This window comes from Aspergillus lucknowensis (genome assembly GCF_044049455.1).
Source record: "Aspergillus lucknowensis strain CBS 449.75 chromosome Unknown BJX67scaffold_10, whole genome shotgun sequence".
Lineage (NCBI taxonomy): Eukaryota > Fungi > Ascomycota > Eurotiomycetes > Eurotiales > Aspergillaceae > Aspergillus > Aspergillus lucknowensis.
Genome location: NW_027263554.1, coordinates 370,751 through 398,730, shown reverse-complemented (window position 1 = coordinate 398,730; position 27,980 = coordinate 370,751). Strand labels below are relative to the sequence as shown.

The 27,980-nt window shown below is 50.4% G+C and overlaps 10 protein-coding genes across 10 annotated transcripts; 3 read left to right on the top strand and 7 right to left on the bottom strand.

The window, feature by feature from the left end:
• Positions 1-11: 11 nt before the first annotated feature.
• On the top strand, positions 12-1,234 carry phb1 (prohibitin subunit PHB1). Its single transcript, XM_071028619.1, has 2 exons — positions 12-385; positions 444-1,234. The coding sequence occupies exons 1-2, from the start codon at positions 62-64 to the stop codon at positions 960-962; spliced, it is 843 nt and encodes a 280-aa protein (XP_070888294.1). The 5' UTR covers positions 12-61; the 3' UTR covers positions 963-1,234.
• On the bottom strand, positions 1,235-2,907 carry BJX67DRAFT_348085 (25S rRNA (uracil2843-N3)-methyltransferase). The gene has a single exon (XM_071028618.1). The coding sequence runs from the start codon at positions 2,636-2,638 to the stop codon at positions 1,250-1,252; it is 1,389 nt and encodes a 462-aa protein (XP_070888293.1). The 5' UTR covers positions 2,639-2,907; the 3' UTR covers positions 1,235-1,249.
• Positions 2,908-3,554: 647 nt separating this feature from the next.
• BJX67DRAFT_25514 (putative cell wall proline rich protein) lies at positions 3,555-7,068 on the bottom strand. Its single transcript, XM_071026287.1, has one exon. It carries the CDS (start codon positions 6,478-6,480, stop codon positions 3,814-3,816), a length of 2,667 nt encoding a protein of 888 aa, XP_070888292.1. The 5' UTR covers positions 6,481-7,068; the 3' UTR covers positions 3,555-3,813.
• A 2,832-nt stretch (positions 7,069-9,900) lies between these two features.
• Positions 9,901-11,394, bottom strand: BJX67DRAFT_25561 (uncharacterized protein). Its single transcript, XM_071026290.1, has 2 exons — positions 10,647-11,394; positions 9,901-10,569 (listed from the first exon to the last, which is right to left on the bottom strand). The coding sequence occupies exons 1-2, from the start codon at positions 11,056-11,058 to the stop codon at positions 10,148-10,150; spliced, it is 834 nt and encodes a 277-aa protein (XP_070888291.1). The 5' UTR covers positions 11,059-11,394; the 3' UTR covers positions 9,901-10,147.
• BJX67DRAFT_25423 (putative transsulfuration enzyme family protein) lies at positions 11,343-13,172 on the bottom strand. The gene is made up of 3 exons (XM_071026272.1): positions 12,816-13,172; positions 11,725-12,766; positions 11,343-11,630 (listed from the first exon to the last, which is right to left on the bottom strand). Exons 1-2 carry the CDS (start codon positions 12,969-12,971, stop codon positions 11,732-11,734), a joined length of 1,191 nt encoding a protein of 396 aa, XP_070888290.1. The 5' UTR covers positions 12,972-13,172; the 3' UTR covers positions 11,343-11,630; positions 11,725-11,731.
• Positions 12,915-15,790, bottom strand: BJX67DRAFT_25534 (fungal specific transcription factor domain-containing protein). The gene is made up of 3 exons (XM_071026288.1): positions 14,653-15,790; positions 14,275-14,585; positions 12,915-14,210 (listed from the first exon to the last, which is right to left on the bottom strand). The coding sequence occupies exons 1-3, from the start codon at positions 15,594-15,596 to the stop codon at positions 13,591-13,593; spliced, it is 1,875 nt and encodes a 624-aa protein (XP_070888289.1). The 5' UTR covers positions 15,597-15,790; the 3' UTR covers positions 12,915-13,590.
• A 378-nt stretch (positions 15,791-16,168) lies between these two features.
• BJX67DRAFT_370904 (uncharacterized protein) lies at positions 16,169-18,460 on the top strand (the record flags this gene model as incomplete). The annotated part of the gene is made up of 2 exons (XM_071030991.1): positions 16,169-16,874; positions 17,184-18,460. 2 exons carry the CDS (start codon positions 16,169-16,171, stop codon positions 18,458-18,460), a joined length of 1,983 nt encoding a protein of 660 aa, XP_070888288.1.
• Positions 18,461-19,559: 1,099 nt separating this feature from the next.
• BJX67DRAFT_25315 (uncharacterized protein) lies at positions 19,560-20,589 on the top strand. Its single transcript, XM_071026265.1, has 3 exons — positions 19,560-20,036; positions 20,208-20,305; positions 20,364-20,589. The coding sequence occupies exons 1-3, from the start codon at positions 19,731-19,733 to the stop codon at positions 20,383-20,385; spliced, it is 426 nt and encodes a 141-aa protein (XP_070888287.1). The 5' UTR covers positions 19,560-19,730; the 3' UTR covers positions 20,386-20,589.
• Positions 20,590-21,089: 500 nt separating this feature from the next.
• Positions 21,090-21,308, bottom strand: BJX67DRAFT_379328 (uncharacterized protein; the record flags this gene model as incomplete). Its single annotated transcript, XM_071032543.1, has 2 exons — positions 21,090-21,175; positions 21,245-21,308. The coding sequence occupies 2 exons, from the start codon at positions 21,306-21,308 to the stop codon at positions 21,090-21,092; spliced, it is 150 nt and encodes a 49-aa protein (XP_070888286.1).
• Positions 21,309-23,511: 2,203 nt separating this feature from the next.
• Positions 23,512-26,702, bottom strand: BJX67DRAFT_370903 (gamma-tubulin mipA; the record flags this gene model as incomplete). Its single annotated transcript, XM_071030990.1, has 7 exons — positions 23,512-24,189; positions 24,243-24,329; positions 24,384-24,587; positions 24,660-24,842; positions 24,900-24,953; positions 25,021-25,133; positions 25,955-26,702. The coding sequence occupies 7 exons, from the start codon at positions 26,700-26,702 to the stop codon at positions 23,512-23,514; spliced, it is 2,067 nt and encodes a 688-aa protein (XP_070888285.1).
• Between the last annotated feature and the right edge of the window lie 1,278 nt (positions 26,703-27,980).

Here is a 27,980-nt window from a genome sequence, read left to right as displayed (position 1 = left end):
AAGCTGCTGTCCACGAACATCAATCATTGAACGCAACTCCACGTCAGCCTTTACCACAACAATGGCGGCTAACGGCCTCTACAATATCTACCGTTTAGCTATTCCCGTAGCTACGGGAGTTATCGTCGCCAACGCCTCCCTCTACGATGTCAAGGGTGGAACTCGAGCCGTCATCTTCGATAGGCTGTCTGGTGTGCAGGAGAAGGTTGTCAATGAGGGGACCCATTTCCTGATTCCCTGGCTGCAGAGGGCTATTATCTACGATGTGCGCACGAAGCCGCGCAATATCTCCACCACCACTGGAAGTAAGGACTTGCAGATGGTCAGTTTGACTCTCCGTGTCTTGCACCGTCCTGATGTCCCGAGGCTGCCGGTCATTTACCAGGTATTTAAAATCTCCCCCTTAGCTCTCTCTTTCCCCTCTCTAATTACGTGTCTACTAGTCCTACGGTACCGACTACGATGAGCGTGTTCTCCCCTCCATCGGAAACGAAGTTCTCAAAGCCATCGTCGCCCAGTTCGACGCCGCCGAGCTCATCACACAGCGAGAGGCTGTCTCGAACCGTATCCGCACAGACCTGATGAAGCGAGCAGCACAATTCAACATCGCCCTGGAGGACGTCTCGATCACCCATATGACCTTCGGAAAGGAGTTTACGCGCGCCGTCGAACAGAAGCAAATCGCACAACAGGATGCCGAACGTGCCCGATTCATCGTAGAGAAGGCTGAGCAGGAGCGTCAAGCCAACGTTATCCGCGCCGAGGGTGAAGCTGAGAGTGCCGACATCATCAGCAAGGCCGTCGCCAAAGCCGGGGGTGGTCTCATTGAGATCCGTCGTATCGAAGCTAGCAAGGAGATCGCCAACACTCTTGCTAGCAACCCGAATGTCACATATTTGCCGGGAGGTGAGGGTAAAGAAGGTGGGAAGAACACAAGCCTTCTTCTGGGGTTGCGGAGTTAAGGAATCACTCCGTTTGATAAAGACTGATCTGATGTGTAATTTTCTTGAATGCGCTTGTTTCTGTTTCACCCTATTCTGGCTGGACACGGCCATGCATGACACTATGGCGAATTGTTGAAGCTTGCTGGTGTTCCTCTCTCTACAACCTGTAGCAATAGCATACCTACTATTCCTCTCTACATAAATCGAAACGCAACGCCTTCGAGATTCATTCCTGTACAATACATGGGGTTATCGTCATCATATAACTGACACTAGAAATCTAATGGCAATTCTTCAGAGCTGTATCAACCTAATTTTCGATAAACATGAATCTGAAACCTCATATCCTCCAGGCCCGCGCCGTTCCCAACATCATACCACAACCTTGCCGCGTCCCTCCTCCACCACTTTGAGTCCTGCGAAAATATCCTTTCCCATTTCCCCTTAGCCACCGAAAGAAGCGCATGATCGAGAAGAAACTTCATCGGATATTGTCTCTCCTGCGCGGTGCCTGAGCTACTCCCCTTTCCGAGTTTGAGGGTCGAGTAGCTGCCTGGGCTATCGACAACCAGGAGGATAGTGCCTGGCTGGAGGAGATCTGTTGTTTTGAGTAGGAAGGCTGTGGCTTTAGGTATGGAAGTTGAGAAAAGCTCGTTCAGGGTGAACATTAGAGTCACCATTCTCGTGAGCGCAGCATCAGGTGACCTGCTGTGATAAAGGGAGCTGAGCTCCGAGTCTGAGAGGGAGAGGACGTCAAGGCGTTTGAAGTTCACGCTAAAGATGTCGCTTTTCGCGTTTATATCTCGCCCGTGGGCTGGGAGTAAAGGAGCAGGGTGTGATTTTGAGCTCGGAACTGTAGGCGACAGTAGAGTTGATGATAATTGTCTCACGACTGTTGACCAGTCACCAATGTCGACGGCCGTGATTAAGAGGCTTGGACAAGCACGCGATGAAGACGATTGCGACCTCGCTTCTTCTTGATCCAAACCGTCCATGGAGCCCTTTCCCTGCCCATTACGTCCGGTATCCAGAGACACAGCCCCAAGAACGTCTGATAGACCACTCAACTCACCCATCAAGTCTCTCCACGCTGCTGCAAGGGCAACAATCTCGGCGCCTGCGCCTCCCCCAATGCACACAATATGGCTCTTCTTGGGTGAAGCTGTGAGTCCCGTAGAGCCCCCATCGGAAACACAGCCTTGGTCCTGAATCAACAACCGCAGTAAAGACTTGAACAGCCCTGCATATCCTAATGCTCGCGCCGCACTCCATCTCAATGCGTAAGCCCTGAGAAGCTCTTCACTCGCATCCGCAAACGCAGACTCAAAGTCCCGTTTATACAAATGAGACTTAAGGGTCTGAATCAGGGCCTTGATGTCTGACTTCGATTCTTCTGCTGTGTCGTCTGTGTCTTCTGTGTCTTGAGGTGGGCCAATGCACGGGAGCAAAGCAGCCTTGAATGTATTTAGAAGTAATTGTTGGAGGGGGAGTGGTATAGTACCTGAAATGTCGATCTTGTTTTGATTTTCGTTGCCAGAACCTGTCGGTCTTTGCTGTTGCCATTCCTGCTGGTGGCCTTGGGGCATGTGCTGAGATAGAGATGCAGCACTGCTCTTCTTTTCCGATTTTTTCCCTTCGCGGCTGTGTGTGTCTTTTGAAGGCCTTCGGGATGCACCCGATTTGGGCGGTCCCATTTTCAGTTTCGGTTTTAGGCTTTAGTCATCTCACTAACACCTTAGACATGTGGTTGATCCGTCAAGGCTGACGCAGTATCAAGGGTCGGGTTCAAAGTTCCGTTTCTGGTTCTGGATCCAAAAACCTGAAGGTGGATTGAGCAAGGAACAGATATGATGGATCTTCTTCTGTGATTCCGGATCGTATGATTCAATCAAATTCTCTAGACCCCGCAAGGTTTGGGGAGGAGGAGTTGAAGGATGATTGGCGAAGTCGTGGGAGACGAGAAAAGATGTGTGGATAGCAGGAATCGAACCGCAGCTTCGGCGCTAGTATATAATGCAAAACTTGCTTTAACCAAGTTACGGGTGTGTGGGCCTAGCTCAGAATCCATTTCTTGCCTTTTACCAGAGATGGCCGTGGGCCACGCAAAAGACCCTACTCTTCAATCTTTGGAAAGCTCCTCGACATAGTCGTCGTTTTTGATTTTTGCTTTCTCCAAGCACGTAATGGGACACTTTGAATCCAGTTAAGCATGCGTTCCGCGTTTACCGACAATTTACCAGCGTATCCGCGCTCAGTGCCTAAGGAGGGACGTGTGCATAGAACCAAGTGAGTGTAAATACGGGGGCTTGGTTGTATTTCCTGAGATAAATAATAAACGCACATGGATACCATCTACAGATGGTGCGATTTTCAGAGGCTGCCCTTAGGCATGGAGTTGGATTGATTGTCCGTAAATGGCCAATGGCCAAACTTCTCAAGTAAAATTCACTTCCAGGATCAGATGTTGAACCACCAATAGGTGTAATCAGCAAGAAAGCTCTTTAAGAAAGTAAAAGAGGACGATTAAACAGGAAATGATTGTAAGAAGATATGTGAGCAGCGAGAAACCAATTGTAACAGATGGTTTATCACGTAGTGCAACCGGCCATAACGAGAGACACGAACAGAAGGTCAAAAAGGAGTATCATACCCTTGCGCTTGAAACCAAAGACCAAGAAAGAGATTCGTCAGGTATCCCAACAACTGAAGGTCGACCGGTTGGAAGAAAGAGATCGGATATAAGAAAATGAAGAAACAGGCGAAAATAAAGGGGCCTGAGACTTGACGCCAAAGGCCACGTCACAAATCATAATGGGGGTAGTATGTACAAGTGTCGAAGTATCTTCCGAGTAGCATTTCGTCATGGCAGCTATTCCTGAACATCGTGTTCGCTCGGCTTTTCTTTGTCTTTAATTCTCCAGAAATGCATCAGTCGACTGATTCGGCGACCCTTCTTCTTCGCCTTCTCTGGTTCGTCGCTTGGTGGTTTCTCTTCATGGCTTAACTTGCTTTTCTCGTTGTGAGGACCGACAACAAGTTTTGAGAGACTTGCGAGGCTTGATCTCTTGGAGCTAGGCTGGCTCGAGCGGCGATGGACAGCGGCGGAAAAGGATGCTGAGCGATCCGTCGACAGGCGCGGACGTGCAAAAAAGGTTGCGGACATGCGATTCAGTGTATTCGTCATCGTGGACGCGCTAGAAGTCAACGAAGGCACATCTTCCACGGATCCATGAGGGAAAGGATCGGTGGTCGAAGAGGTTGTGATTGAGCGGCGGGCATCAGAGGAGATGGTGAAGTCGGGCGACGGGAATGATGAGTTCGGAAGGGAGCAACCACCATGGAGAGAAAACGGAGGAATGGTAGAAGGAAGTTCGGTGGGAGAGGTAACAGGCCGGTAGTCAACAGGTAAAAATCGCGGTGATACCTCCGGACTTGGAGGGACTGGATTTCTACAATTCCAGCTCTCGTTTTTGACATACTGCATCGGCGATTTCGGTCGACCAGTACCTGTCGTAGACGTCTTCTGTGACCGGCTTGAGTAGGACCGCGGTTCTGTGTGTTTGGAGGCGTCCTCAGACATTGCGAGTGCGATAGTGGAAGATTTTGCTTCATCTGATTCGGGTTTCTGAATTCCGAGACCAGAATGCTCTTCATTAGCTGGTTCATCTCTGGGTTGTCGCATCAGAGTATCTGAGCTCTCCCCACTGTGGTCCGATCCATCGTCATTAGAACCAGTGAGTGCGGCCTGAGTTTGCAGGTGCTCCTCGCTTTCTTTAGCGGAGTCACTCGTTGCTGCTAAGAAGGCATCTTCCTCCTCTTCATAGAAAACATCCGGATTCTCTAAGGAAGAAGAGGTGGTAAATCGGTGGCTTCCTAAAAATGTGCGATCAAATGGCGGCATCTCTGGAGCACTCTCGGCACGTCGATGATATCGCATCTCAGGGCCAATGAACTCTCCACGACGTCCTCCGGAATACATTCGTTTGGTTGCCGCGGAAAAGCCACTCTCAGAAGCTCCAGAGCGCATCTCGGGTGTATTGAAAGGCCCCAACGCCGCGTCCAGATCAATTACGGGACTCATAGAATCGATAGTTGTGGTTTGCTCGTAAAAGCTTCTTGGCTTCCACGAATTCTCCAAGGATGCCCATGACTCAGCCTCGGCCTCACCAGGCGCTTGTTGGGTTTCAGGATAAGTAGGGTTGGTCGGGGTTCGAATAACGACAATATTATCCTCATCGAATTCCACATCCAAACCCGAGCCAAGATCCGAGTTCGTTCGAGTGAGCGCAGGTGGAGGACCTCCTGAATCGCCCTGAGAGGTATTTTTCTTCGAATTCTGACGCTTACCCTTCCCCTTTATTAAAAGTGAGCCGGCCCAAGATCGAACTTTCTTCTGCCGCTTTTTTGCTTTGGACCTTTTCTTCGCCGCAGAAACCGGGGAGTTTGACGGCTCACGAATATCGTCTGTCGCCACATCGGAGTCGTCATCAGAGGAGTGCCTGAAAGGTGAAGGAGTAATATTGTCATCTTCGACATGGCTTTTTCGTGAAGTTGCATTCACAATCCCGGCAGACATGCTTTTATGGCGAGAATGCCCTGCCGCAGACCGAGGCCGCTTGCTCGGCGAATGATCAGTAAGATCGACTCCGCTCTGTTCAAACATCAGAGAAGCATCCGCAGTTTTTGGTCGAGGTCTGCTCTTCTGGGGTTCAGGCGGTGATTCATCCTTGGAGAATGATATAGTATTGTCGCTTTTCCTGGCTGAAATCCCTGAAAATACAAGGTTATTGGGCTCCGAAACATCCAATGACCTTTCGGTGGAATGGCATTGATTCAAGGGTCGCTCTGTAAGGTATTCAGAATCCAAAGCTTTGCCATCAATCAATATCCGGGGAGACGCTGGGGGTGGCGTCGGCCGGGATAGACTGGTCGCCGAATATGACTCGGTTTTACTGGGTTCACCTGGAACCGCGGTCTCTCGTTTTGAATTTGCTGGTGTACACGGGGCGCTCTCAGCGTATGGTTTCGTATCAACGGTATTGGAAATGGCAGTCAAATCAACGCTGGAAATGGCAGCTGAGCGTCGATGTGCGTGTCGACGACGGTTAGCCGCACTGAAACCAGGTCCCGGCGGAGGCAACTTCGCGGATGTCGTTAAGCCATCGTCATTCGTGTGGGGAGCAGCGGTATTCCCGGGAGTAACCAAACGGTCACTACCAACAAATTCGCTGTATTGTCGACGATGGCCGCCGACTCGGTTCATTGGAGGGGCAGGGATTGATATTTGTTCTGAGTCGGTAGATCCTGGTTTGAATGAGAATGCCGGAAGGGGCTGCCGGTCATGCGTCATTGAATCTGATTCCCGGTCGTGCGAGTCATCAACTTGTCGTGCTGGGAAAACGAAAGGTGGATTTGGAAGTGGTGCCGACATGCTTTGATTTCGACGGCTGAGGCCGTTTGGCGCTGAGTCGGACGAGTCGAAGTAATGGGGAAGCGTTGTTGTCTGGTGCTGCACAGGGAAGGATATTGAAGCCATTGCCTTCCGCTAGGCGCATATAATAGAGCCGAGTAAAGCCAACCCTGCCAAGGTCACTACCAAACCAATCCGTATTCGAGGTTGGAAAACTGATTGTGTCCAGTTGGTGTGATCCAGACGCACGAGGACCTCCAGACCAACGTGACTTCCCTTGCGGTGACTGGAAAGCCCAAGTTCGTCTGGAGGTCTTTAGATTCGCAAGAATAACATCGGCTTGTCTCAGCCCAATTCGGCCCAGCCAAGGCTAAACACCGGTCGCAACCTGGAGGAAACGAAGCCGTCGCGAAAGTTCGAATGGAAAAGATGCAGGAAAATAAGTGCGAAAAAAGCAGGTGTTACTTCCTCCCCGGCAGGTAACAGAGAACCGAAAAAAGTACCTCAAGCAAAGGTTAAGCCGCGAGAGAGTGTCGGAGTTGGATGGAGCAGGCGAAGGTCAAGAAGCGATAAGGAGCGGACGGCCACGGAACCGGGCCACGAATGCGAAGTCTACAGGCGGAACAGAGGAGTCGAAAAAAGAGAACTAATAAAGAAAGCAAAGAAGAGAAGCGGAGTCAACGACGCGAAGGGAGAGGACAAAGGGAGGAGAGGAGGTTGTTGAAGGAAGGAGAAGAAAGGCTGAGGTTGAGCAACTCAGCAGGAATGGAGGAGGTTGAGTGCCTGAGGCCACTAATATTAGTTCAATTTACCTGAGTTGTTTTGAGAGGGCACGGTAATTGGCTCCTGGTCTTACACCCCCTTACAAGTGGTATTATCACTGTCAGGTCAATTTCGATCGTCCCTCTGCCAGCAATGATTTTCAGAGGGAGGGCGAGAATTGAATTGGAACCACTCTCGAATGCCATGTCCTGGCGTCTGCAGCACCAAGCATAGCCTTTTTCTTCGACACTTGTCCTCAACAGTCTTAAGTTGTTGTGTGCTGAGGAGTGAATCGAAAGCTGAACTGCTTGGATGGTATCCGCGGATAAGGAGGGTATAACAATGTGATATTAAAGAACATTTGTCTCCTCTCACAAGACTCTCGCCGTTCATGGACGTCACGACTTCGGGGTTGTGGGAACTTGCCACCACATCAGATTGGGGACTCGACGATATCAATCTTAAAACCCCAAGATGGGGCCGGAAGTGGAAAGGGCAAACCTTGACAGTCAGACCTTGAATGAGGAGATCCTTTTCTAATAATAATCGGACCTGAACTGGCAGGAGGCCGGGATAAGTTGGCCAAGGCAGAATCTCGTGAAGAGTTCGAGGAAGGCAAATAAATTTGAGGTTGCAACCCTCGAGACGGATGATCTTCCCCCTCTGACTTTCGAACCCCATTGTGATTTGGATTGTTTTCGAAGTGTCTTGGCGACAGCGTCAGGCATCAGCAAACCAGAAGATCTGTCCATAACACCAAAGCCAATCACAGCCTACGGCAGCGGAGTCGAAATCTCGCTTGTTTCGGTGGAAATGGCCGTCAGACCCACCAGGTCCTCGACACTAACCGCAAACGGACCCGGCCGAATTACGCCGCCAGAGAAGGGACAGGCTCCTTGAGGCTGCAAAGGCACGCAGCAAGAGACACGAGGGGTTGACACTTGGCACATTCTTCCCATGAATTCAAGAATTGAAGAACGCTCACGACACAGATTTGTCTTGGTCCTGCAGAAAGCATCTCGGTTAAAGTCAGATGTGGTTGTCAAAGAGAGCTGAGGAGATGAGGAAAGTTGCTCTGGAGTCAATGGGCACGTCCCCTTGATTTCGTGATCTGCAAATATTTAATCAATTTGAGTTCCTCAAGTCTGTCCGTTCGTTGGGTTCATGGTTCTTCACGGCGGTCACCCCACGTGGTTTTTGACTCTGAGCAATTCAGAGCTGCAACCTCAGCCACCTCCTCGCAACCTTGAGTCCCAACCAAGGCCCCTTTTCCAACACAATGAAGCTCGTCCCAACTGAAAAAGTCACGAAGAACCAGTCCACCTCGGGCACTTGAGCGAGTATGGTTCCGCGAACTGACAGTTGGCATCAGGCTTGCGGTCAAAAGCGCCTTAAGTTATCCTGCTTCATTGTGATACATCCCTTGACAACCATTGGTTCCTTGTTCATGCAGAACATCTCGATGGTTTCAAATTTCTGAGGTGGGAGTGGCGACTGCGACCACGGTGTTTGGTGAAACTCCAACCATTCAGGCACAGCCGTTCGTTGGGTCAGAAACTGACAGCCTCAAGCTTCGACTTGAGGAATGAGCCAATCAAGATAGGCCAACACGAAACCGGGACACTCGATGGTTTCTTGGAGGAAAGGAACTGGGTTGCTCCCCCGCTCTCGAAGAGGCGCAGTATCCAATACCTGTCAGGGTTTGTGAAGTGATCCTGGGAGGGCGATTCCCTCCTGGGGTTTGACAACTTGCTCTGTTAAAAAAAATGCGCGTTACCTTCATGCTTTCAAAATAATGACACTCCTATGTGTTCAACTGGTTTGATATGCCGCGATACAAAACTGTGGTCTGGCGAGTGGCCATTATGGTACGCGCTACCATTTCTGAGGGGGCTTGATTCGGTCGATGAAGTAGCGAGCAAAGCCATCCTTGGGAAGACACTCAAAAAAAACGAGTAGGTTCATTGGGACCTCAAGTATGCTATGTCAGGTTCTATGAGAGAACTATTTCTAACCCTTCCGCCGGCTCCAACGCACGTTACACTTCCTGAAGGAGTCCTAGATTCAGCCTCCTACGCGCACCGTAAGGAGTCCCGATCCTCAGTCGCTTCTGTCGAACCCCTTCCATGCTCTTCCTGCTGTGTAAGATACAGAATGCAGGTCCCATCCAACGCCCTTGCTTCTTCACAACCGGAGTACGTTGTCGACGCTCTATCCCCCAAACCCACTTTCACCACCCACCGTTTCTCCGACCCATGGTTCGCAGCGGGAATCAGTTCCGTCAAACTCTTAAATATTGGATCGCCTCCAACCCCAGCGGCCTCTGAAAATCCCACCCGCAGTAACCCCTTTCTCATTGTGAGGCTTCAGCGTTGCCGGGAGCAGTCAGCCCCAGCTACCTTGCATATCTACTATCCCGAATGCCGAGGCGCAAGATTTCTCTTGATATCTTGGGGAGTCTCTTCTCGAGAGTTCCGCATGCTTAACTTTGGCTTCCTGCTCTCACCAAGGATATCAGCTCGCCGGATAACCCTGTGACAGGCCGGAGAGGAGAGCTGAAAACCCAAGTTCCCATCATTCAGTGCTTACGGGAGACCTAGCTCCTACCAAATTAAAGCTGTTCCTCTTCTCAGTCCTCCTGGTATTCTGTATCGCACTCCACAGATACGCCATTTCTAAGTCGCGACGACGCATTTCAGGCCGTATGGGAAGGTTCAAGATAACTTCAAGTCGTATAAGGAGTCCAGCTACCTATATGCATACATAACATCTATAGAGCCCTATAGAGCCTCTCTTTAACTCCGGCTTTGCACAAAGTGAGAGTAATAAAACACAATACTCACCAGCGTAATCGTACAGCCACGGAAAAAGCAAGCAAGGAAAAACGTGGAAATGGCGTACCTTGACTTCCGCATGATCAAACATCACAAAGCTCAAGAACGAGGTCCCCCAGCCCCACCGGCAAGGCTTAGGGCTGAAATCAGATCGATGGATGTTGATGGAAGATCTGCCACGTCGCATGGTTCAACGATTAAGTTTCAATCGCGCCAGGGGAAATCGCGATGATGACGGCGAGCGCAGCGACAATTAAACCACCAGCTACAAAAGCAATCAGGGCGATGCTGCCGCGACTTGCTGGGAACTTGCCCCGGATTATCCAGTACTGGCTCTCAAAATAGCGATGGAATCCGACCAAGAGGATAAGTATAGCGACTCCGATGAAGGTCGTTCCTAGAGGCTTCCCAAGGCTTCGGAGGCGTTCAGAGGTGTCTGTAATCCTTATGACACCGGATCCACCGCCTGAGGATAAGAAAGAGGAAATATTCTCAGGCGGAATCTCCATTCCATTCGCGTTTTGCAGAGAAGTGTTGCTAAGGCGAAAAAGCTGTGTCACTGCGATCCCAATGGATGCAAAAGCTAGCGATGTCCGCAGCCACGCCAGGAACGTTCGTTCTACAGGGTCGTACTCAGCGTCAACGCTTCTGATGTTATTGGAGAGGAGTCGACGACGGACTTAAATTGTGACGCACCTAAGGCAAGATGATCTCGAGCAACGCTCCCTTTATTTTCCAGCTCGAGACTCCCATATTTATCTGCTATCCGCGAGAACCACGGCACTCGGGGCTCCCCAGAATCCGGCCGAGTGTCGTTTTGACTCGGGTTTCTGGGGCCTGGCGGAGATTTTACTGACCCCGCATTTTGGTTCCTCAAAACGTTCTCTGTCGAGTTATACCGCCGTCGCTGGGAGCTGTTGTGGCTCACTATTGGAGTTATTTCGTTGACAGGTTGTGGGGGTTCCTGTCCTGGAAGCATGGTCGCCTGATGCGGTGAGCTGGACTGTCTTGGTTCGTGGAAAGGTGGATGGAGGGGTGAAGATCGTTGCGTGGCAGACGAGGCATTGACCTCCCTGGTGCGTTGCGAATTCAAATCAGACTGGTCCATGATGGCGTGCTCGCGATTGCACAGGGATTTTCAAAGGGTAAGGCGCAAATTGTGGGAAAAACGTGGGGAGTGTGTGAGCTTCACCAACTCTGAAGACGGGGATATCGTCTTGATCAGTGTGATGATCTTGCAATTGCAATCATGCTCGAAGAATATTTCTTCATCAAAGCCTGGAAACCAGAGAAGGAGTTGGACCCTCTGAGAGGGAGAGAGGATATAAGGCGCAAAGGCTCTGCCCTTGGAACCCTGGCTTTCAATGACCTTCCATTGTCGCCGCTTCAGCGCTCGAGCAGCTGCAACGAACCATCACGCGCCACCACAATTTTGCCCGTGACCAACCGTTTCTGGCTTAGTGGTTCTGCCACTGATCTTTCTCAGGATGTGAGGAGAGAAAGGCGGTCAACACTCTAATTGTTTCTTGAATGACTGCAAACGATCGCCTGAAGAACCATGCCCTTGGATCCAAAGAAGAAGAGATGCCAAACGTCCTCTTCCAGGCGACGAGGGAATGCGGGGAACGTGCCATTTCAGTCCTCTGTCCGAATCGCTTGACTAAAATTCTTCCGGAAAAAGTAAGCAGGAGCCCCGATTCGATGCAATTGCCTCGCCCAAATCGCCACCTCTCGAGCCCATGACTTTTTGGTTTGATACTGAGCTTCAATACATGCCAATATTATGACCTCTCTTCGACAAGTGACTTAAATCCATGCAAGATGTCACCCTTCAAGTCTTCCCAATTCTCCAAACCGACGCTCACCCTCAGCAGTTTTCTATCCACCCGCCTGTCTGACAACGCCCGCCACTCGATTAAGGATTCAACGCCGCCGAGGCTCGTCGCATGCTGGAAAAAAGCCAGCTTGCTTGGTAATTCGCGAGCGTGGCCGTCACGCCGCAGGATGATTGAGAAAACTGGACCAAAGCCATTCGGCATCTGCTGTCGTAGCCAAGGCTCTTTCTGGAGACTAGCATGATAGATATCCTGAAGGACAGTCTGCACAATATGCTCTTCGCTGTCCGGGTTCGGGTTGGGCGCCGTTAACGCGCTGTGAAGCCACTTGACCAGCTTTTCAGAGCTCTCGCTGGCCCGTTGAACTCGGATGTCTAGCGTCCGCAAGCTACGGACACCGAGCCAACTCTCCAGGTTGCCCATTACATTCCCAAGCGCCAAACGGTCCTCCATGAGCTTTTTATGCCAGTCCTTTCTTTTTGTGACAAGAACTCCGCATAGCAAGTCGCTATGGCCGCCGAAATACTTGGACCCCGAATGCAAAACAATGTCCGCCCCCCACAAGAAGGGGTCCTGAAGCGACGGCGGCGCGAACGTACTGTCGACAATGAGGTATGCGCCTCTTTCATGGGCCTTATCCGCATACTCTTTGATGTTGAAAGCCGTCCCTAGCGGATTTACTGGGGTTTCAAGTACAATCACATCACCTTCTTGTAGGTTTTCCACCGGGCAGTCGAGAGGAAGTTTCTGTAAGCCTGAGAGGCGCGATATAACAGCGATAACTTCGTGACTCCCGTGGTATCCATCTCCCACAGACACGCGCCGCGGATTGAGCAGGATTAGCGCAGCATTCAGTGCTGCTAATCCCGTGGAGTAGCTCAACGCGTAGCCACCGAGGAGGGACGATAGTACGGCTTCGAATCGCGTAGCATTCGGGGCAAATTCACGCGAGTATACATAGTTCGTTCCGTCAAATTCCTCCTGGAACCTTCTGAGTTACATGACGACATGTAAAGGTCAAAGTACGCACCACAGGATCTTCGGATAGAATCAGGCTGTCCGGTTCCTTGGGATACCTGAAAGTCGTGGATAGGTGAATCGGAGGTGCAACATCCGTCACCAAGTTCAGATAATCGTCTGCATGCAAGGCCCTTGTCGCGGGCTGTTGAGCATTCAAAGGTGCCATTTTTTTTCCAAATCAATCAAGAAAACAAGGGAGTATTGGTGGGCACCTACAAATTAAGCAGACAGAACTGATTTAAATATTCACTCGGGTGTCCAATCTGTACACTTGAGATGACTAACATTGTTCCAGAATGGAGACTCAAAGAATAACTTGCCCCACTCCTCTCAACTTCCGTTTTTCGAAGCTCCAACAGCACACCTGGGCATGGGCACCTGGGCAGCCGTGAACATGGTAGTTATGCCTGGCAGGGACAAATAGTTTTGGCCAGAGGATTTTAGCTCCTTCATGATATTAGTGAGAAGTCTCTTCAAGTAAGTTAACTAGCAGGAACCGCCGATAAAAGGATTGTGAATTTGTGTGGTCGTAAACGTTGCGCAACAGTTCCAGGATCGCAGGGATCATACTAGCGGCAAAAGCACCAACAAGCTGGATACATATACATGCTATCTGCAGATCTGCCGTGCAGCTTGAGGTGCTGGGCTTGGATGGTTGTGACTCCCAATGGTGGCTGATAACATCGCCTGTTTTGTTTGGACCTCTCTAAAGTCATGCACGGATCCATTCTTTGTCTTTGGAGCTCCAGGTGGATATATACAAGGCTGAGAATAAAATAAAAGTGTCAAAAGCCCATAACGCCCTGCCAACCAAACCACTGCATGACCTGAGCATCATCATAAATCAACATGCTTGCCTCGAACTCAGGCCCACCCCAAGGGCATCCTATATCTGCTGCTGATATAGCCCCTTGGTTAGCAGCCTGCGAGATTTGTTGCTCTTGCTCCATGGGCCGTAAGTTCGCAGCTGCATAAGCGCCAAACGACCGTGTGATGCGATAGAAGATCCCAAACAGATCATCGGGTGACTTCTCGTTTGCCTCAACCGCGGCCCTTTTTATATATTTCGTCAGCTCGTCCACCACGCCGAGCAAATCCAGTGTACTGCGCACAGCCTGACAATTCCAGCCCGCCGAGGGTACTGATAGCCTAAGGAGTACGATAAGGCAGCGCATCAACTGCGCCCAAAGGGGGAAGCAAAAGCCGATCCAGTCCGAAATAGGAAATGCGAAGAAGTTCTCAAACCAGGACACTATTACTCCCAGGGACCAGGAATGGCAATCCAGCTCCTCAAAAGTAGATGGTAGGATGGATGAGGAAGGAGAGAGTTTGATGTTCGGGTTGACTGGATAAACGGTCTCGTATATGCTTAGCGAAGCGTAGTACAAATGTGTCATAAGGATTTCTAAATCCACCTGTCAGCAGGTTTTCTTCCAGCTTTGTCGAGGGATTATGAGGGAAAAGCTTGCTTTCTTGCTTGAGACTTGGGGGTATGGTCGCCTGGATGTCTTGAAGCTTTGTTTGCAGAGTCTTCAGATAAGCTGAGGATAGAAGGGGCTCAATTGAGCTTGGGGTTGCCGAGACTGTATTTACTTGATAACGGTCTAGTTCCCGCTGATCTCGTTGCTCGCTGGCTTGCTGGGCCAGAAGTTGCAGGCGGACCTGAAGGGCGAACATCTCGTCAGTCGCGCACTGGGTGTTTCTGCTAATATCATGGAGATAACGCTCCATTTGCGGTGTCCAGCGCATAGGATCCGTTTGGCCAAAGTGAGACGATAACCTGATGTAAAACCAAGTCGGCTTAGCGCCCAAGTCAATCAGTATTAAAATAGACAAGAGTGACGCACATGGAGCTCAAAAGGAAACACCCTAGCACAGCCCTTTTCGTCTCTAGGGTTTGCTGAGCCGAGTCTTCAAGAAGTCTGGTATCTGGCCCCTGTTGGTTTGGGAGTGGCACTTCACTCGGCAGCTGATGCGACCAAATGGGCCTCGGCTTGTTTAAACGAAGGTCATAAGCCAGAGACGTTGCTAACTGGGTTAGACGCGAAGGACTGGAGACCTTGTTTATAAAATGGTCATAACCCCACACGGCGTACGTCAACACGCAGAGCAGGAGGTCTATGCTCGAATTGGTTTCTTCCACAGCAGCCTCAGCAAAGAGCCGTTTTATTTCTTTCCCACGGGCTCGCCTTTCCTGTGCCGATGCCGAGGTGACAGCCATGATAGCTCCGAATAGGAGCGGCCGTTTCTCGCGGAGCTGCTGGGCAGTCAAAGTAGGTGGGAGATACATGAACGCGAAAAATTGCAGCATCCGGCTTCTGAAAACAAAAAGGCGACTCTTTTCCTCCTCTGGGGATAGTTCCTCAATGTTTGCAGACGTCGAGGCCTCGCTATGTTGCGAGTCTTCATGTCTTTCTTCTGCTCTTTCTCTCGCATTCTCTTCTTGTAACTGTTGCTGCCTTTCAATAGCTTCACGTAGGGAAGCAGGCGATGCAGAATTTGCCGCGACCTCATGTAGCAGCGACGTGAGACTGCCAACCCTGTCCTCGAGATTTGCAATCAAAGCGGCTGGGTTGGACGTTTTCGAGGATGTTCTCTTGCGGAGCGAGTCTGCAGGCCCGTATTGCTTCTTAAGTCGAAGACAACGTTCGCAGCTGCCGCTACCATTCTGCTTGACGCACTTTGATTTGGTCTTAAAGCAGTGCAGACATGCTTGACCGTATGGCGCAGCCCTCCGCTTTCCCACCCTAGAACCAGGATCAGAGCCCTGGTAGAGACTCTGGCTTGACATCTTTCCCGGTTACGGTGGAAGAATGGAGCCGAAGGTCGCTAAATACTGGAAAGTGTGCATTGTACGCCTAGAGACGGGTCGACAATGGATGACGGGCTCGAGACAAGGGATGTCAGAGCGGAAGTTTGGGCCGGTGGTTGGACTCTCATAGACAATGGGATCAAAGAGATCACGTGAGACAGATCTTCAGAGACCAGCTTATTCATCCGCGTCAGCAGGAGGATCATCTTGGGTCAAGGGTCTTGAACCAACCTTTCTTCAGTGGAAACAATGAGACCTCCTCTTTTTTCAGCCATGGAAGAAGCAGCCGAAATCTCCCGGGCACTAGCCTCGAAGCGCCTTCCGAAGCACTGAGCGGCTGCACACTTTGGAGAAGTTCGGCGACGAGGTATCCATGGATCCTGTCGCTCGGCGCGGTCTGCCAATGAGAGATCGGCAGTGAAATGCATTCATCGTCTGGAGCGATCAATGAAGACTTCGGAGGGTGCTCGATAAATCAGAACACATTATACCGGCCCTCCAAGTTCCAACGCATTACAGTTTGGACAGTCTCCGACAATTTCTCAGCCAACATGTATCTGCGAGCTGTTCATGCAGAGACACAAATCCTGAATATCCAACAACTCATCCGCGACAACCCACTGGGGATTTTGACAACCGCTATTAAATCGCCTCTATACCCGGTTATCCAATCGAGCCATATACCATTCGTGTTGGATGTCCCAGACACACCCGATGGAAGTCTTTCGAATGGAGTGCTGCGCGGCCACATGGCGAAGCAGAACCCGCAGGCGAAAGCACTGATGGAAGCGTTGGCGGCGCAACAAGAGCAAGGCATGGCAGGGCCTGAGCTAGCAGACGACGTTCTAATACTATTCAATGGCCCACATCACCACTATGTGACCCCAAAATTCTATACCGAGACCAAACCTGCAACCGGGAAGGTTGTTCCCACCTGGAACTATGCTGCTGCGCAGGCGTACGGCAAGATTCGGGTCTATTGTGATTCGAAATCTGAGGAAACGTCGGCATTTCTGCAGACGCAGATTGAAGATTTGTCGAGACAGTGTGAGACTTTGATCATGGGCTCTTCCTCACCCTGGGAGGTATCAGATGCGCCTGTTTCTTACGTTGACCTTCTGAAGAAGAACATCATCGGGATTGAGATCAAGATCGACCACTTGCAAGGAAAGTTCAAGATGAGTCAGGAAATGCGCCCCAGTGATCGCCAAGGCGTTATAAATGGCTTCGAGAATCTGGGCACGGAGGCTGGGAAGGGTATAGCAGAAATGGTGAAGAAGAGGGGAGAGATTCAAGATCGGAAGGGGTGAAGGGTTGTGGAGCTAATGTCGTGTTCCTCCAAGTCACACAAACATACCCCGTCTTATAATGGCCAATATCATCTTACCACTCTCCGCCGGCCATGAGTGAATTATCTACAGTCATAAAGTCCAATTTATATTGATTGAATGTATATCCAGTATACGCGCTAACTGCTTTGGGAAGCCAAGGACATTTGCAGGTGACTTGACATCATCCACGCTGCCGCGTCTCAACTTTCTTTCATACAATCAACTCGCCGTCCAGCTCTCAACATGGACTCGAACCCGGTTTCCTATTCAAAACAAAAGATAGATCTTTCCCAAAAACTATCACAACTCCGAGCAGCGAAACAAAAAAAATCCCAAAGCTCCAGAGACCCGGCTCCGGTCACCCCACCACTATCGAGCCCGCCGGACCTATCGTCCCACAGTTACTCGCGTTCCGTTCGCCGAATTCTCTCCAAAAAGGATCATGAAACTTTCCTCTCCTCACCGACCTACACTCTCGTCCTTGCCTTTATTTTTGGTCTCTCCGACTCGGTGCGAGGTCGCGCTGTTCCCATCATAGAAGCAAACATCATATCGGCAAATATCTCCAAAATCCTTTCAATAGTCGATAATGTCCGAACCCTCGTAGAAAACCACCCGTCCATTGATCAAGGGGGCTCCAGATTTGGTAACCCCGCGTTCCGCGATCTGTTCGACGATGTCGCCTCGCAAAGTGCAGTATGGCACCGAGACATCCTAGGAATACAAGAGGAATCCGCAATCGAGGAGATTTCCACGTACCTCATTCACTCGCTTGGCTCGCGGGATAGACTTGACTATGGCTCCGGACACGAGCTGAATTTTATGATGTGGCTACTTTGCCTGCGGCAGCTGGGACTGTTTTCGACGACAGATTTCGAGGCGATTGTGTTCCGCGTCTATGTGCGTTACATGTATCTTATGCGGGATGTCCAGTCGACGTATTACCTTGAGCCTGCGGGCTCGCATGGTGTCTGGGGACTTGACGATTTTCATTTCTTGCCGTTTCTATTTGGTGCGGCTCAGCTTGTTGGACACCCGTATATTACGCCGCTGGCGATTCACAATACCGCCATTTTAGACGAAGAAGGAGATCGATATCTTTATCTGGACCAGGTGCGGTGGGTTGAGAGTGTGAAGACTGTGAAGGGTCTACGGTGGCATAGTCCCATGCTAGATGATATTTCCGGGGCTAAGAGTTGGAACAAGATCGAGAGTGGAATGAAGAAAATGTTCATCAAGGAAGTTCTTGGGAAACTGCCCATCATGCAGCACTTCTTGTTTGGAAGTTTACTTCCTGCTGAACCGGGCATGGGTGAACTTGCAGCTGGGGAGGATGAGGACGACGGACATACCCACGAGCACGGCAATGGCAACGCTCACGATCAAAGCCAGCATACTGATTACTTTGGCGATTGCTGCGGAATTAAGGTGCCAAGCACTGTTGCCGCTGGGGCTGAGATGCGCAGACGGATGGGTGGGAATTCAAGCCTGCGGCCTATCCCGTTCGATTAGTTACGCATAGACCTGCTGAATGATTTACTCGGCCTGTTAGTGAACCCAACATAGAAACGCGGACTGAAAATACTGGTAGCAATTTAGATCCACTCAACCACGGTGGGTTCCGCGATATAACTGGTACTATTTGGCCACAACCATAGCAATGATAATTCAATGATGATTGAGGTCATTATTACTAGACGTCAATTTCAGAAACTCGGCTCCAGACGAAGTACTCCAAACGGACTGGAGGTGTAAAAAAGACTCAACTTGGACCGACAACGAATCACTAAAGCCCATCATAACAGACAAATGTGAGAAAGCCAAAACAGAACCCAATAAGGGGGGCCAGATCGGCGCGGAGTCGTGGACCAAAGCCTCCTTCAGAGCCACCTAGTATCCTATTAGATATCCCAAGGGATTTTTGAGTTATACACCTTCTTAAGCTTTCCCAGCTTCTGCCTTATCACCTCTTGGGTTCTTCAATAGCAACCACGGGATCTGCGTTTACTCCTCAAATAAACCGGCATCAGTCACCTAGCTCTTTATCATCTGCTTGGTAAAACGTTGGTCTAGGACAGTGGAGTAAATATACTCAGAGAGGGGAACATGCTCATACCAAGTGTGAAGGGGTGGTCAGCTTCTGAGTAGTCTTCGCTGATTGTGCACTAGAGTCCGGGGTCAGCATTCTGAGTTCTGAACGGAGGGTTACCTGTTGCAGAGGTGGTTGGTAATCAACGACACCTGCACTTTAGATGGAATAGGTATTGAGAGATTTGCGACAATAGAATGCTTTCGGGATTCAAATAGTATTCAGAGAAATATGCGTACATCCAGAGCCTGTATCTAGGAGAATAAGTGCCAGGGTGTATATCGATGCTGAGACTTCGAAATGAACACCTAAGCTTTTGTGTCGTGTGGTTCAATAATACATTTGTATATACTAAAGGGTCACAAAATATTGTATCGCAATAAGCACATAACAGTAGGGGGCGAAGCCAGTATCTCTCAATGAGTTTCCACAATTTTTTTCAAGTCTGACGATATAAAAAAAGGACCTTTGGACAGCGCTTCAAAATTGCCAGATTCTTCTAAGTTCTATAAAATGCTTGATGCATCTTCGAGGGCGTTGTACTGTGATAACCTCAAAAAGTCACATGACTTGGATGCTCAAAGCAGCACCGCGACCACACCCATTCCGTCATATCCTTCCCTTTTCGCCAACTGGAAATAGCATACCCTCGAGATTCCGCACGCAGATCCAGGGACAGCAGTAGCGGCCACCATGGATGCGTACTCATCCGGCGGCGGCGGAAAACTCAAGCTCAAAGGCTCCAAAATCAGCGACGGCCGGGTAAAGAAAAAGAAGAGCAAGAAGAGCTCGGCTCCCACAGCTGAGGACGAAAAGGGAAAAGAGAAGGAGGTCTCTGCGGGCGATCCATCGGAGCAGGAGGCTGCTCAAGATCAGTCGAGGGAGGGATCATCCTCTGCTGGTGCAGTGCAAGGTGGTGAAGGCAGCCGGGAGGGTTCCGCAACTTCGGCTGCGAAGACGGAGGCTGAGAGGAGGCATGAGGAGATGAGGAGGAAACGGGTATGTTGCATTTCTTTCATCATCTTTCTTCTCTCTTCTTGCCTCTAGTCCCGCCGTTTTAGAAAAGTACTTTGTCCTGGCTTTGCTTTTTATATGCGTGGGCTATCCCTGGGCTGTTTTTCAACACTCGCTTTCCAGATGTGGCGACGGGCATGGCTGATGCGCGTACAGTTACAAGAGCGCCTGAAGCGCGATGGAGTCAAGACTCATAAGGAGCGGGTGGAGGAGCTGAACAAGTATTTGAGCCGGCTGAGTGAACACCACGATATGTATGCCTTCTACCGCCGTCTGCACTGCGCAGCTTGACTATACTAACACTTTTTACAGGCCAAAAATCGGCCCCGGTTAAGGCAGGACAATGGCTCGATGCTTATTGTTATTGTTATTTTATTTTATTTTATTTTTTTTTTTTCGACTGCCGCGTATGGTTCGCTCTTCCGCTTTAACGGCTCAGGCCAGTTTATGTACCTACCCGTTTGAAGGATTGGGGACAAAGTCCCTTGAGCGGGCTTCAATTCCAAGGTTGCCGTGCTGGGATGATGCCGGCTACGTTCTGCACGCTCACTGGCTCAAGCGGAGGTTGCTACTGGCGACGTCTACGGCCACGCTTCAACTCTGCGATGTTTTACAGAATAGCGGACGAATGATAGGTCAATAATATGCAGTGTATATACCCACACCCGCTTGGTTATGTGACACGCCAATGGACAAGATGATAGTCTGAAAATGATCCCAAGATTCTTCCCCATGGGCGAAAATGACTTGGGCTGAGTGGCCGCCGCTCGGAGACGTCAATAGACTGGCGCGATCTCGAACCCATGCGATAGAAAGAAAACAATATCAACTCCCCAGAAGGCTAACGCCGCGCGTAAGATGCGGAAAAAACTCGATGCCCCAACCCAGAATTGACGATGCTTAACGACGACAGTAAAACCAAAAACAAAAGGAAAGCCGTGCAGTAGAGTGTGGTGTCGTGTTAACCGCCGACATCCGAGGCTCTGAACCTGTAGGAAATCGTGCCAATTCAACGGAGGGTGGACTGGAGAATTGGCTTCATACACCCTTGATGACCTGGGTCCGCTCGCTGTTCAACTTGTCCGCATTCCGGGCGTGAGATTCCTTCTTGCAGTCCTCAAGACCTGTGCACGAGTGAGCTTCAAGCATTCGATGCTTGGAGCAATAGTGGCCGTTGCAGAAGGTGCAGTCACCGACGATACGCTGGGCGGCTTCCTTGCACTCCTTGAAGCTGCAGCGAGGCTTGCGGGGAGCCATATTGGGTGGTGGCGAGGAGTAAAAGGAGTGGGGATGAGGATATGGAGAGGATGCCGAAGTCGGACCGGGAGCACGGAAACGACTGGATAACTGTTGACGGGTTGTTCGACGGAAACGATGAGTTGAGTTGAGTTTCGGGAGGCTATTTCCTGAGATAGACGTCGGCGGAGCGGTATTTGTTGCAATCAAGGTTGGGGGGTCACGACGGGGAGGATGACGTGGTGAGAAAGACAGACGATCGGTCACAAGGCCAGGAAGGAGAGGCGAACGAGATAAGGAGAGTGAGATAAGGGTGGCCGAGGGTAGGGACGGGAGAGGACGGTATATATAGGAGGGAGACTAGGCGGGATTCTTGAACTAAAACGCAAACCGAATGTCGGGAGGCAAGAGAAGGACAAAGACTCAGAGAGAAGGGAAGTTGGAAGGGGTGCGCAGAGGCGAAAGCAGCGCAAAGCCAATTTTTACGGAATCGCCTCACGGGCAGCCTGGCTGAGTCAAAAAGATCGCCGTGGTCGGGACGTTACCAAAGGGAGCATTTTCCTTTCGACGGTACCCCAGCCAGAATTGGCACTAGTAAAGCCTGAGGCGAGGTGGATCCCTGGAAGCTTCCAAGAATCGCTTCAACTTGGGTTGGTTGGTCTCTGCTGAAAGATGCGTCTTGATTAATCATCCCGACCCAGACGCTGCGCACATTTATCTCAACTTGACCCAGCTGGCGACGGAGGGCGTCCTCCATCTGTGTCTGTCCTTAGACATTCTTCTGCACAACAATTTCCCCATGTCGCCATTCGGGCGGGGGGAGGGATTGGAGAGGAACATGACAAGAAATCGAGAATACAGGAGGGAGGGAGATGAACAAGATGAACAAGATTCCCAACCCAACCGCTGTAGGACCTTACGAGTCCACCAATGCATGCAACCTCGGCAGGCCGGGCACTCATCAGTCTGAACTATCTCCTTGCTCCTCAGTCCATTCTGAGCCCAGCGCTCACGGAGAGGAGGATAGGAACAGCTGGCCAGATCTCAGCTCAACAAGCCTTAACCCCCTTTCTAGTCGTCACATGAGTTCGAGAGATGATCCCAACTCTCGTGTAATCCCTTCATCCGCCCATCAATACGGGGTCTCTCATTCCGGGGACTCTGCAGATAGTCGTCGACGGTATCGTTGTCCAACGTGGAAACGCCAAGTTGCATGGTACCTTTATACAGTTGTACCGAGCAAAGCAGCACACCAGATGGTCTTCGCAGTCGCACACCATCAGCCCAACGCACAGGATGCAGATCCGCCGTCTGGTGTCTGTGCTGGCTGCAAGCGAGCGGATCCAGTTCCCCAGCAATGGAATTGAAGAAGTTGGGACAACTTCGACCTCAGGTGTCTCATGATAGGAATTCATCCCCTCATCTTGGGCATGGATGCTTGATAGTTCACCGCCACCGCAACTCCGCATGCCGATATTTCTCAACAGCTACTTTCCAGGCCAAGCCTTTCCTCTCCGTCGAACTCCGGCAAATATTCCTTGTTCGAAGGAAAAATCTCCGGCTCCCACGAACGGTTGATGTCGGTATTGGGCCCCCAACGAAAATATTGGTACACTAGAAGGGCAAACCGGACAACCCAACCGCGCTTGCCAGCGAATCCGCTGGCCAAGTTCCTGTACCAGCAGCAACGTGTAATGCGGATGGAGAGCCAATTTATTGTCTTTCTTTGGAGACTTGGACCTAAGAAGTCCAGCCAGGTTTTCTTCAGGTCCATCCATACATTTCGCTGATCCACAGTATCAGCAGCCGTGCGGAGAAGGAGCGGGGAAGCAACTTCTGCCTGCCTCCAGCCATCCGCTCTTTGACTCCATCCATCGAACCTCCGCACGTTCTGCCGGAGCAGAGTGTTGATTTCTCGAGGTTCTTGTCAACTCATTGAGACGCAGTCTCCTGGATCCTGCCTTGGAGAGAAAGACTCAAATCGAGACTTGCGGCAAGGAGTGTCGGAGATCGCTGGACAGCTGCAGGAAAGCTCAACCGGATCTTGTTTTTTTCACATTTCTCCCTGACCTCCGCACCATATATTGAGATCAAAAAAGCAAGCATTCACATCAGAAAATGATTTGAAAATGAAACGCCTTTTCCTTCTCGGAATACGCCAGGTCATCCTAATGGTCGTAAAGTAACAAAAAAAAGGGAAATGTAAAACTCAAAAGTACTGCCGCTATACCCCGACATCCTTCGCCTTGCCTGCATCTGGATCTAGGTAGTCTTCTCTCTCCGCCGCTTCATACTCTCCGACAAGATCCATAACAACTGCCCTAGCTTCGTCGAACTCGTCAAGTCCATCCGAAAATGGAGCTTCTTTTTTGTACTGCTCAAGGAATGCATTTCGTTTTCGCAGGCGGTCATACTGCTGGATGATCCGTTTGAACAATGTGGCTACTGACGTATGGTTTGCGAGCATCAACCCACTGACGCGATGTGTGTTTTGAATGTATGGTGATTTCTTCGTTAGAGCCACCTGAATGCTCGCAGGACCCCAAGGGATAAACGATGCTAATCGTCGTTCGCGGATGCGAAGCAGTGACTTATGCACATCCGTTGGATCCGCTTCACCCCGAATGATGTTGAGGATACTGATGTAGCAGCTGGATTTACTGGGATTGATCGAGACCATTCGGTTCTTCGGCTGTAGGAGACGGCGCATAACATCTAGAACGGTTGTCTTCCGGACTGTCTTCGCCTGCTCAATATTATCTCCAGTAAAGGGGGTGTATGAGGTTATTAAGAAGTGGCTTCGTGGTGTGGGAATGAGAGAGGCAATAATTCCCACGAGATCGTTGTGCATGTAGCCGGGGTATCGGAGAGTTGTGGTAGAAGCAGACATGACAGTAGATACCTAGAAGTTGTCAGCAAAAAACACTCGACGCGGAGATAAAAACTTATGCATACAAGCTGGTTTGTCTGTTGAAAGGATGGTTCTTGTACATGAAGTCTGTCTGCGACAATTCTCGAGAGAGCACCGTTATCCAGGACAACCTGGCAATAGTTTAGTTTCATACAACGGTCCTTCAAAGTGGGAGGAAGCCTTACAACAGAGTCAGCATTCTGCGTCAGTCGTCGCATAGCAAGAAGACTGTTGTACGGGTTTACAACGACATCTGCGGCCTGCGTATCTGGGAAAACGGAGTAGGTTTGTATCAACTTCTTAGGGAATCGGTCATTCATCCGCTCCAAGATATAACTTCCTAGACCCGAACCGGTACCTCCCGCGATCGAGTGTAGAAACATAAAACCCTGGCACCTTGTCAGCCCGATATCTTGTCGCCTTCAATCCCCAAACCCGATTTCGATCCGCGACTATCTTACCTCAAGGGAGTCGCTCCCATCCGCTTCTCGATCAATCATATCGAAAACTTCCTCCTGGACAACCTCACCGGCTGCATAGCCAGCGCCCCAGTTGTTCCCAGCACCAATGCCCTGTTGTCCAATGAAGAAATTTTCTGGATTGTAGATGTTTCGATAGGGACCGGATTGGATACCATGAAGGACCTGATCAAATGCTTCAGCTTACTGCCCGCAAAGCCCCTCCGCAGATGGGTATCCTACTCTCGGTTCTAGGTCTAATAAGATTGCTCGCGGGATATATCGGGTATCGTCACTCTAGGAAATAACAGATTAGCATACCCACTGCGCGACCACTAGTCCTAGAAACAGATTGTATGCTCACCTGGTAGAAGAAAACATCCTTGCGATCACCGCCTTCCGTCGCAAACTCTTCCAAGTTTCCATCCTGGCTTATTCCATGTTCGAGACATAGCTGTTGCCAGAACTGGCTCCCAACTGCAATTACATTCCATCAGTATCGGTCATCATGGTGTAAAGAAGTCCGAAATTCTAGCAAGCGAAGAAGGAGGCTTTGGGCGGGAGGCTTTCATCTGGGAATCGCACCATTGTTGCCGCACTGGCCGGCTTGGATTGTAATTATCTCTCTGCAGAAAAGATTAGGTTTGGAACAATGTTGTGCCCCGACAGATGAGCATGGAATCGTCCTGCATTATGGCGTACCTGGGCATCTTTTTGCTTGACCTCGGAGACGTCGAGGTGGTTGAGGTCAACGCGTCGCGCGTTCCGTTGTCCGTTTTGATTGAAGTCAGTGGGGCCCCTTTGGCCAACATGGAAAGCGACGTAGGACCTTTAATCTTCCTCACACACTCCAAAGCACCACGATCAATCTAGCTTCTTCTGGTTCACATTCTTATCGAATAGGAACAACAATGTCAGTTTCAGGAAGCCAATATCCAGTTTAGCTGCTGTTTCACAGCACAATCTTTGCCAATCCTGTAGCGACTTCGTCTTCTCCGAGAGCTCCCATATAGCTCAGCCACCTGATAGAATTGGCATCTGAGGGTCGATACCCTGCTACTTGGGTCTATGAACTCGATGAAGGTCATTCGGCAATTCCAACAAACCTCATACTATACTACCGCTATGGATCTGCCGAGTCAAGGAAAGTAGCTCATCCTAGAGCCCAGCTTTGCACGCATTCACAAGCAACCCAGCCCCAGCAGCAACACCGTCGACTATCTTAACACGACTACCTTGTTTTCTCCCATATGCCTTAACACAACCTTCCCGCACTGCTTCCTCCATCCCAGCCATACCCGCACAACCCAGACAAATTGCAGTGACGGGTCGCGGAATGGCTTTAATCAACCTCTCCGTAGCCTCGATGATCCTCCGCCGCACTTCTTCAGGTGGAGTGGTGTGAAGTTCGACAGCCGTGAGCCCTGTAGTCTCCACACCAGCAAACCGTCCGAGAGAATCTCTACGATCACTTGCGTTGAGGAACATATCTGAAACAGCATTGGTAAGCTCAGTCTTCCAAATGCTACCAGTCGTGACAATGCCGAACGCGTCTTTGGCCTGTGATTTGCCGAACCCCCCGTCCCATGTAAGCTGGAATGAGCTGACCAGTGATAGGGATGTCACTATACTCCCTTCAAAGATCCCCGTCGCATACTTCCTTTTGAAGTTCGCAGTTGGCGCAAGCTCCAGCAGGGCTGCATCCTCGAGCTTCTCAATAGCTTCTTTGAGCATTCCGACGAGGGGGTGCGCTGAATAGCAGGCGACAAGAAATGCATCATATTTCGAAACTAGCGGCTCCACAAATGGTCTGCAGTGGAGGGCTGACAGGACTGAATCATCACCGGAGTTTATGCTGGGCACACCGTAAATGACTCGACCATCTGGAAGAGTGACTACTTCTGACTGTGGAGCTGTGAAGTAGTCAAAGTCGACGTCTGCATATCCGAGGTTCTCTAGGATAGGGACCAAAGCATCGGTCATATGCGTTGAGGTGTTCGGATTGATGACCAAGATCGAGAATCGCGGACAATCTCCCGTTGCCATGGTGGAAGTTGAATTTTACGACTCGTTCACTGAGTCCTGTCTTACGCGATGAAGAGGCGGTGGTGGGGTTAGGGAGCCAAAACTTGTGATGGAACAGCAGCGCAGCTTTCGATGCCCGTGACGGTGGGTTAGCCGTCCCTTCAGCAACCGAGTCCGCATCTTATCAAGAAAATCGACGGCCGGGATAAACGGCGGCTATGAGCCACGGAGGCTCGAGCTAACGTAATTTCCGACCGAGTGGTTCACCCGACCGAGCCGTCAACCACCTTGATTTTGACCGCGCTTTTTGAACTTAAAAGTGATTCTCAACCACCAACCAACCTCCGAATATTCCTTTAGAGAAAACATTTACAGACATGGAAAGACCTTCTAGGCAAGAGTTCACCTGATAGACCATCACGCTCCCGAAAGCATATGCAAAGATTTGCCCAAGAATTTATGTTGAAAGCCAAGAACATTGCTGGTTTTGAGATCCACTTTCTTTGTATGGTTGAGTATGTCATATCCATTATGCTAAAAGTTGTTGCCAGAGCTCCGGCTTTCTCCTGCTAACTGGGCCTGTCGGCACTGCCACCTTCATCCCCATGGACATGTGGACAGCTATCCACCAGGATGTCCTGGCCTAGTGGGACACATTAGATGGGCTAAGTGAAGGAATTCTAAAGTCACCAGACCTATGCAACTACAATCCTGATCATCTTCTCTGCCACGCTAGACAGACCAGCAACTGTTTTACAGCACCACAGCTCCAGACACTCTAGAAAACCTACACGCCCTTGCTGGGCGTCAACAGCAGCCTGGGACAGAGCTAACAGGTGCTCCGAAACCTACTTCACAGGGCAACCCTTCGGAGCAGCAGACTGGTTCCACTACACTATCTTCAATGACGCCACATGGGACCCATTCAGCCTCAATCCCGAGGACTACGTCACGTTATCGACGTTGAAACTGTTCAACATCAAGACTTGGGAAGGCGATCTTTCTGCGTTTCAGAACAGAAATGGCAAGGTGCTACCTTACCACGGACTGGCAGACGGGACCATCTCCAGCGACAACTCGCCTAGGTAATATGAACATGACACTCAGACGATGGGTTTGTCGTCGTCTAAATAGGATGACTTCTACCGTTACCTTCGCATCTCGGGAATGGCGCATTGCGGCGGCGGTCCGGGGGCGGCTTTTATCGGAAATACTGCGCGCAACACGGCAAGTCTAGAGCTGAACGAGAATGTATTGATGGCTGTGGTGCGATGCGTTGAAGAAGGGATCGCTCCAGAT

Bases quoted from the DNA above. Each gene is read 5' to 3' on its own strand.
- phb1 (XM_071028619.1), top strand. From the start codon at position 62: ATGGCGGCTAACGGCCTCTACAATATCTACCGTTTAGCTATTCCCGTA. The intron at 386-443 runs GTATTTAAAATC...CGTGTCTACTAG, and splicing joins GGCTGCCGGTCATTTACCAG to TCCTACGGTACCGACTACGA.
- BJX67DRAFT_348085 (XM_071028618.1), bottom strand. From the start codon at position 2,638: ATGGGACCGCCCAAATCGGGTGCATCCCGAAGGCCTTCAAAAGACACA.
- BJX67DRAFT_25514 (XM_071026287.1), bottom strand. From the start codon at position 6,480: ATGGCTTCAATATCCTTCCCTGTGCAGCACCAGACAACAACGCTTCCC.
- BJX67DRAFT_25561 (XM_071026290.1), bottom strand. From the start codon at position 11,058: ATGGACCAGTCTGATTTGAATTCGCAACGCACCAGGGAGGTCAATGCC. The intron at 10,570-10,646 runs GTGCGTCACAAT...ACGACCCTGTAG, and splicing joins TCGAGATCATCTTGCCTTAG to AACGAACGTTCCTGGCGTGG.
- BJX67DRAFT_25423 (XM_071026272.1), bottom strand. From the start codon at position 12,971: ATGGCACCTTTGAATGCTCAACAGCCCGCGACAAGGGCCTTGCATGCA. The intron at 12,767-12,815 runs GTGCGTACTTTG...AGAAGGTTCCAG, and splicing joins TTCTATCCGAAGATCCTGTG to GAGGAATTTGACGGAACGAA.
- BJX67DRAFT_25534 (XM_071026288.1), bottom strand. From the start codon at position 15,596: ATGTCAAGCCAGAGTCTCTACCAGGGCTCTGATCCTGGTTCTAGGGTG. The intron at 14,586-14,652 runs GTGCGTCACTCT...GTTTTACATCAG, and splicing joins TGTTTCCTTTTGAGCTCCAT to GTTATCGTCTCACTTTGGCC. The intron at 14,211-14,274 runs GCAAGCTTTTCC...AGGTGGATTTAG, and splicing joins CCCAAGTCTCAAGCAAGAAA to AAATCCTTATGACACATTTG.
- BJX67DRAFT_25315 (XM_071026265.1), top strand. From the start codon at position 19,731: ATGGATGCGTACTCATCCGGCGGCGGCGGAAAACTCAAGCTCAAAGGC. The intron at 20,037-20,207 runs GTATGTTGCATT...ATGCGCGTACAG, and splicing joins AGGAGATGAGGAGGAAACGG to TTACAAGAGCGCCTGAAGCG. The intron at 20,306-20,363 runs GTATGCCTTCTA...CACTTTTTACAG, and splicing joins CTGAGTGAACACCACGATAT to GCCAAAAATCGGCCCCGGTT.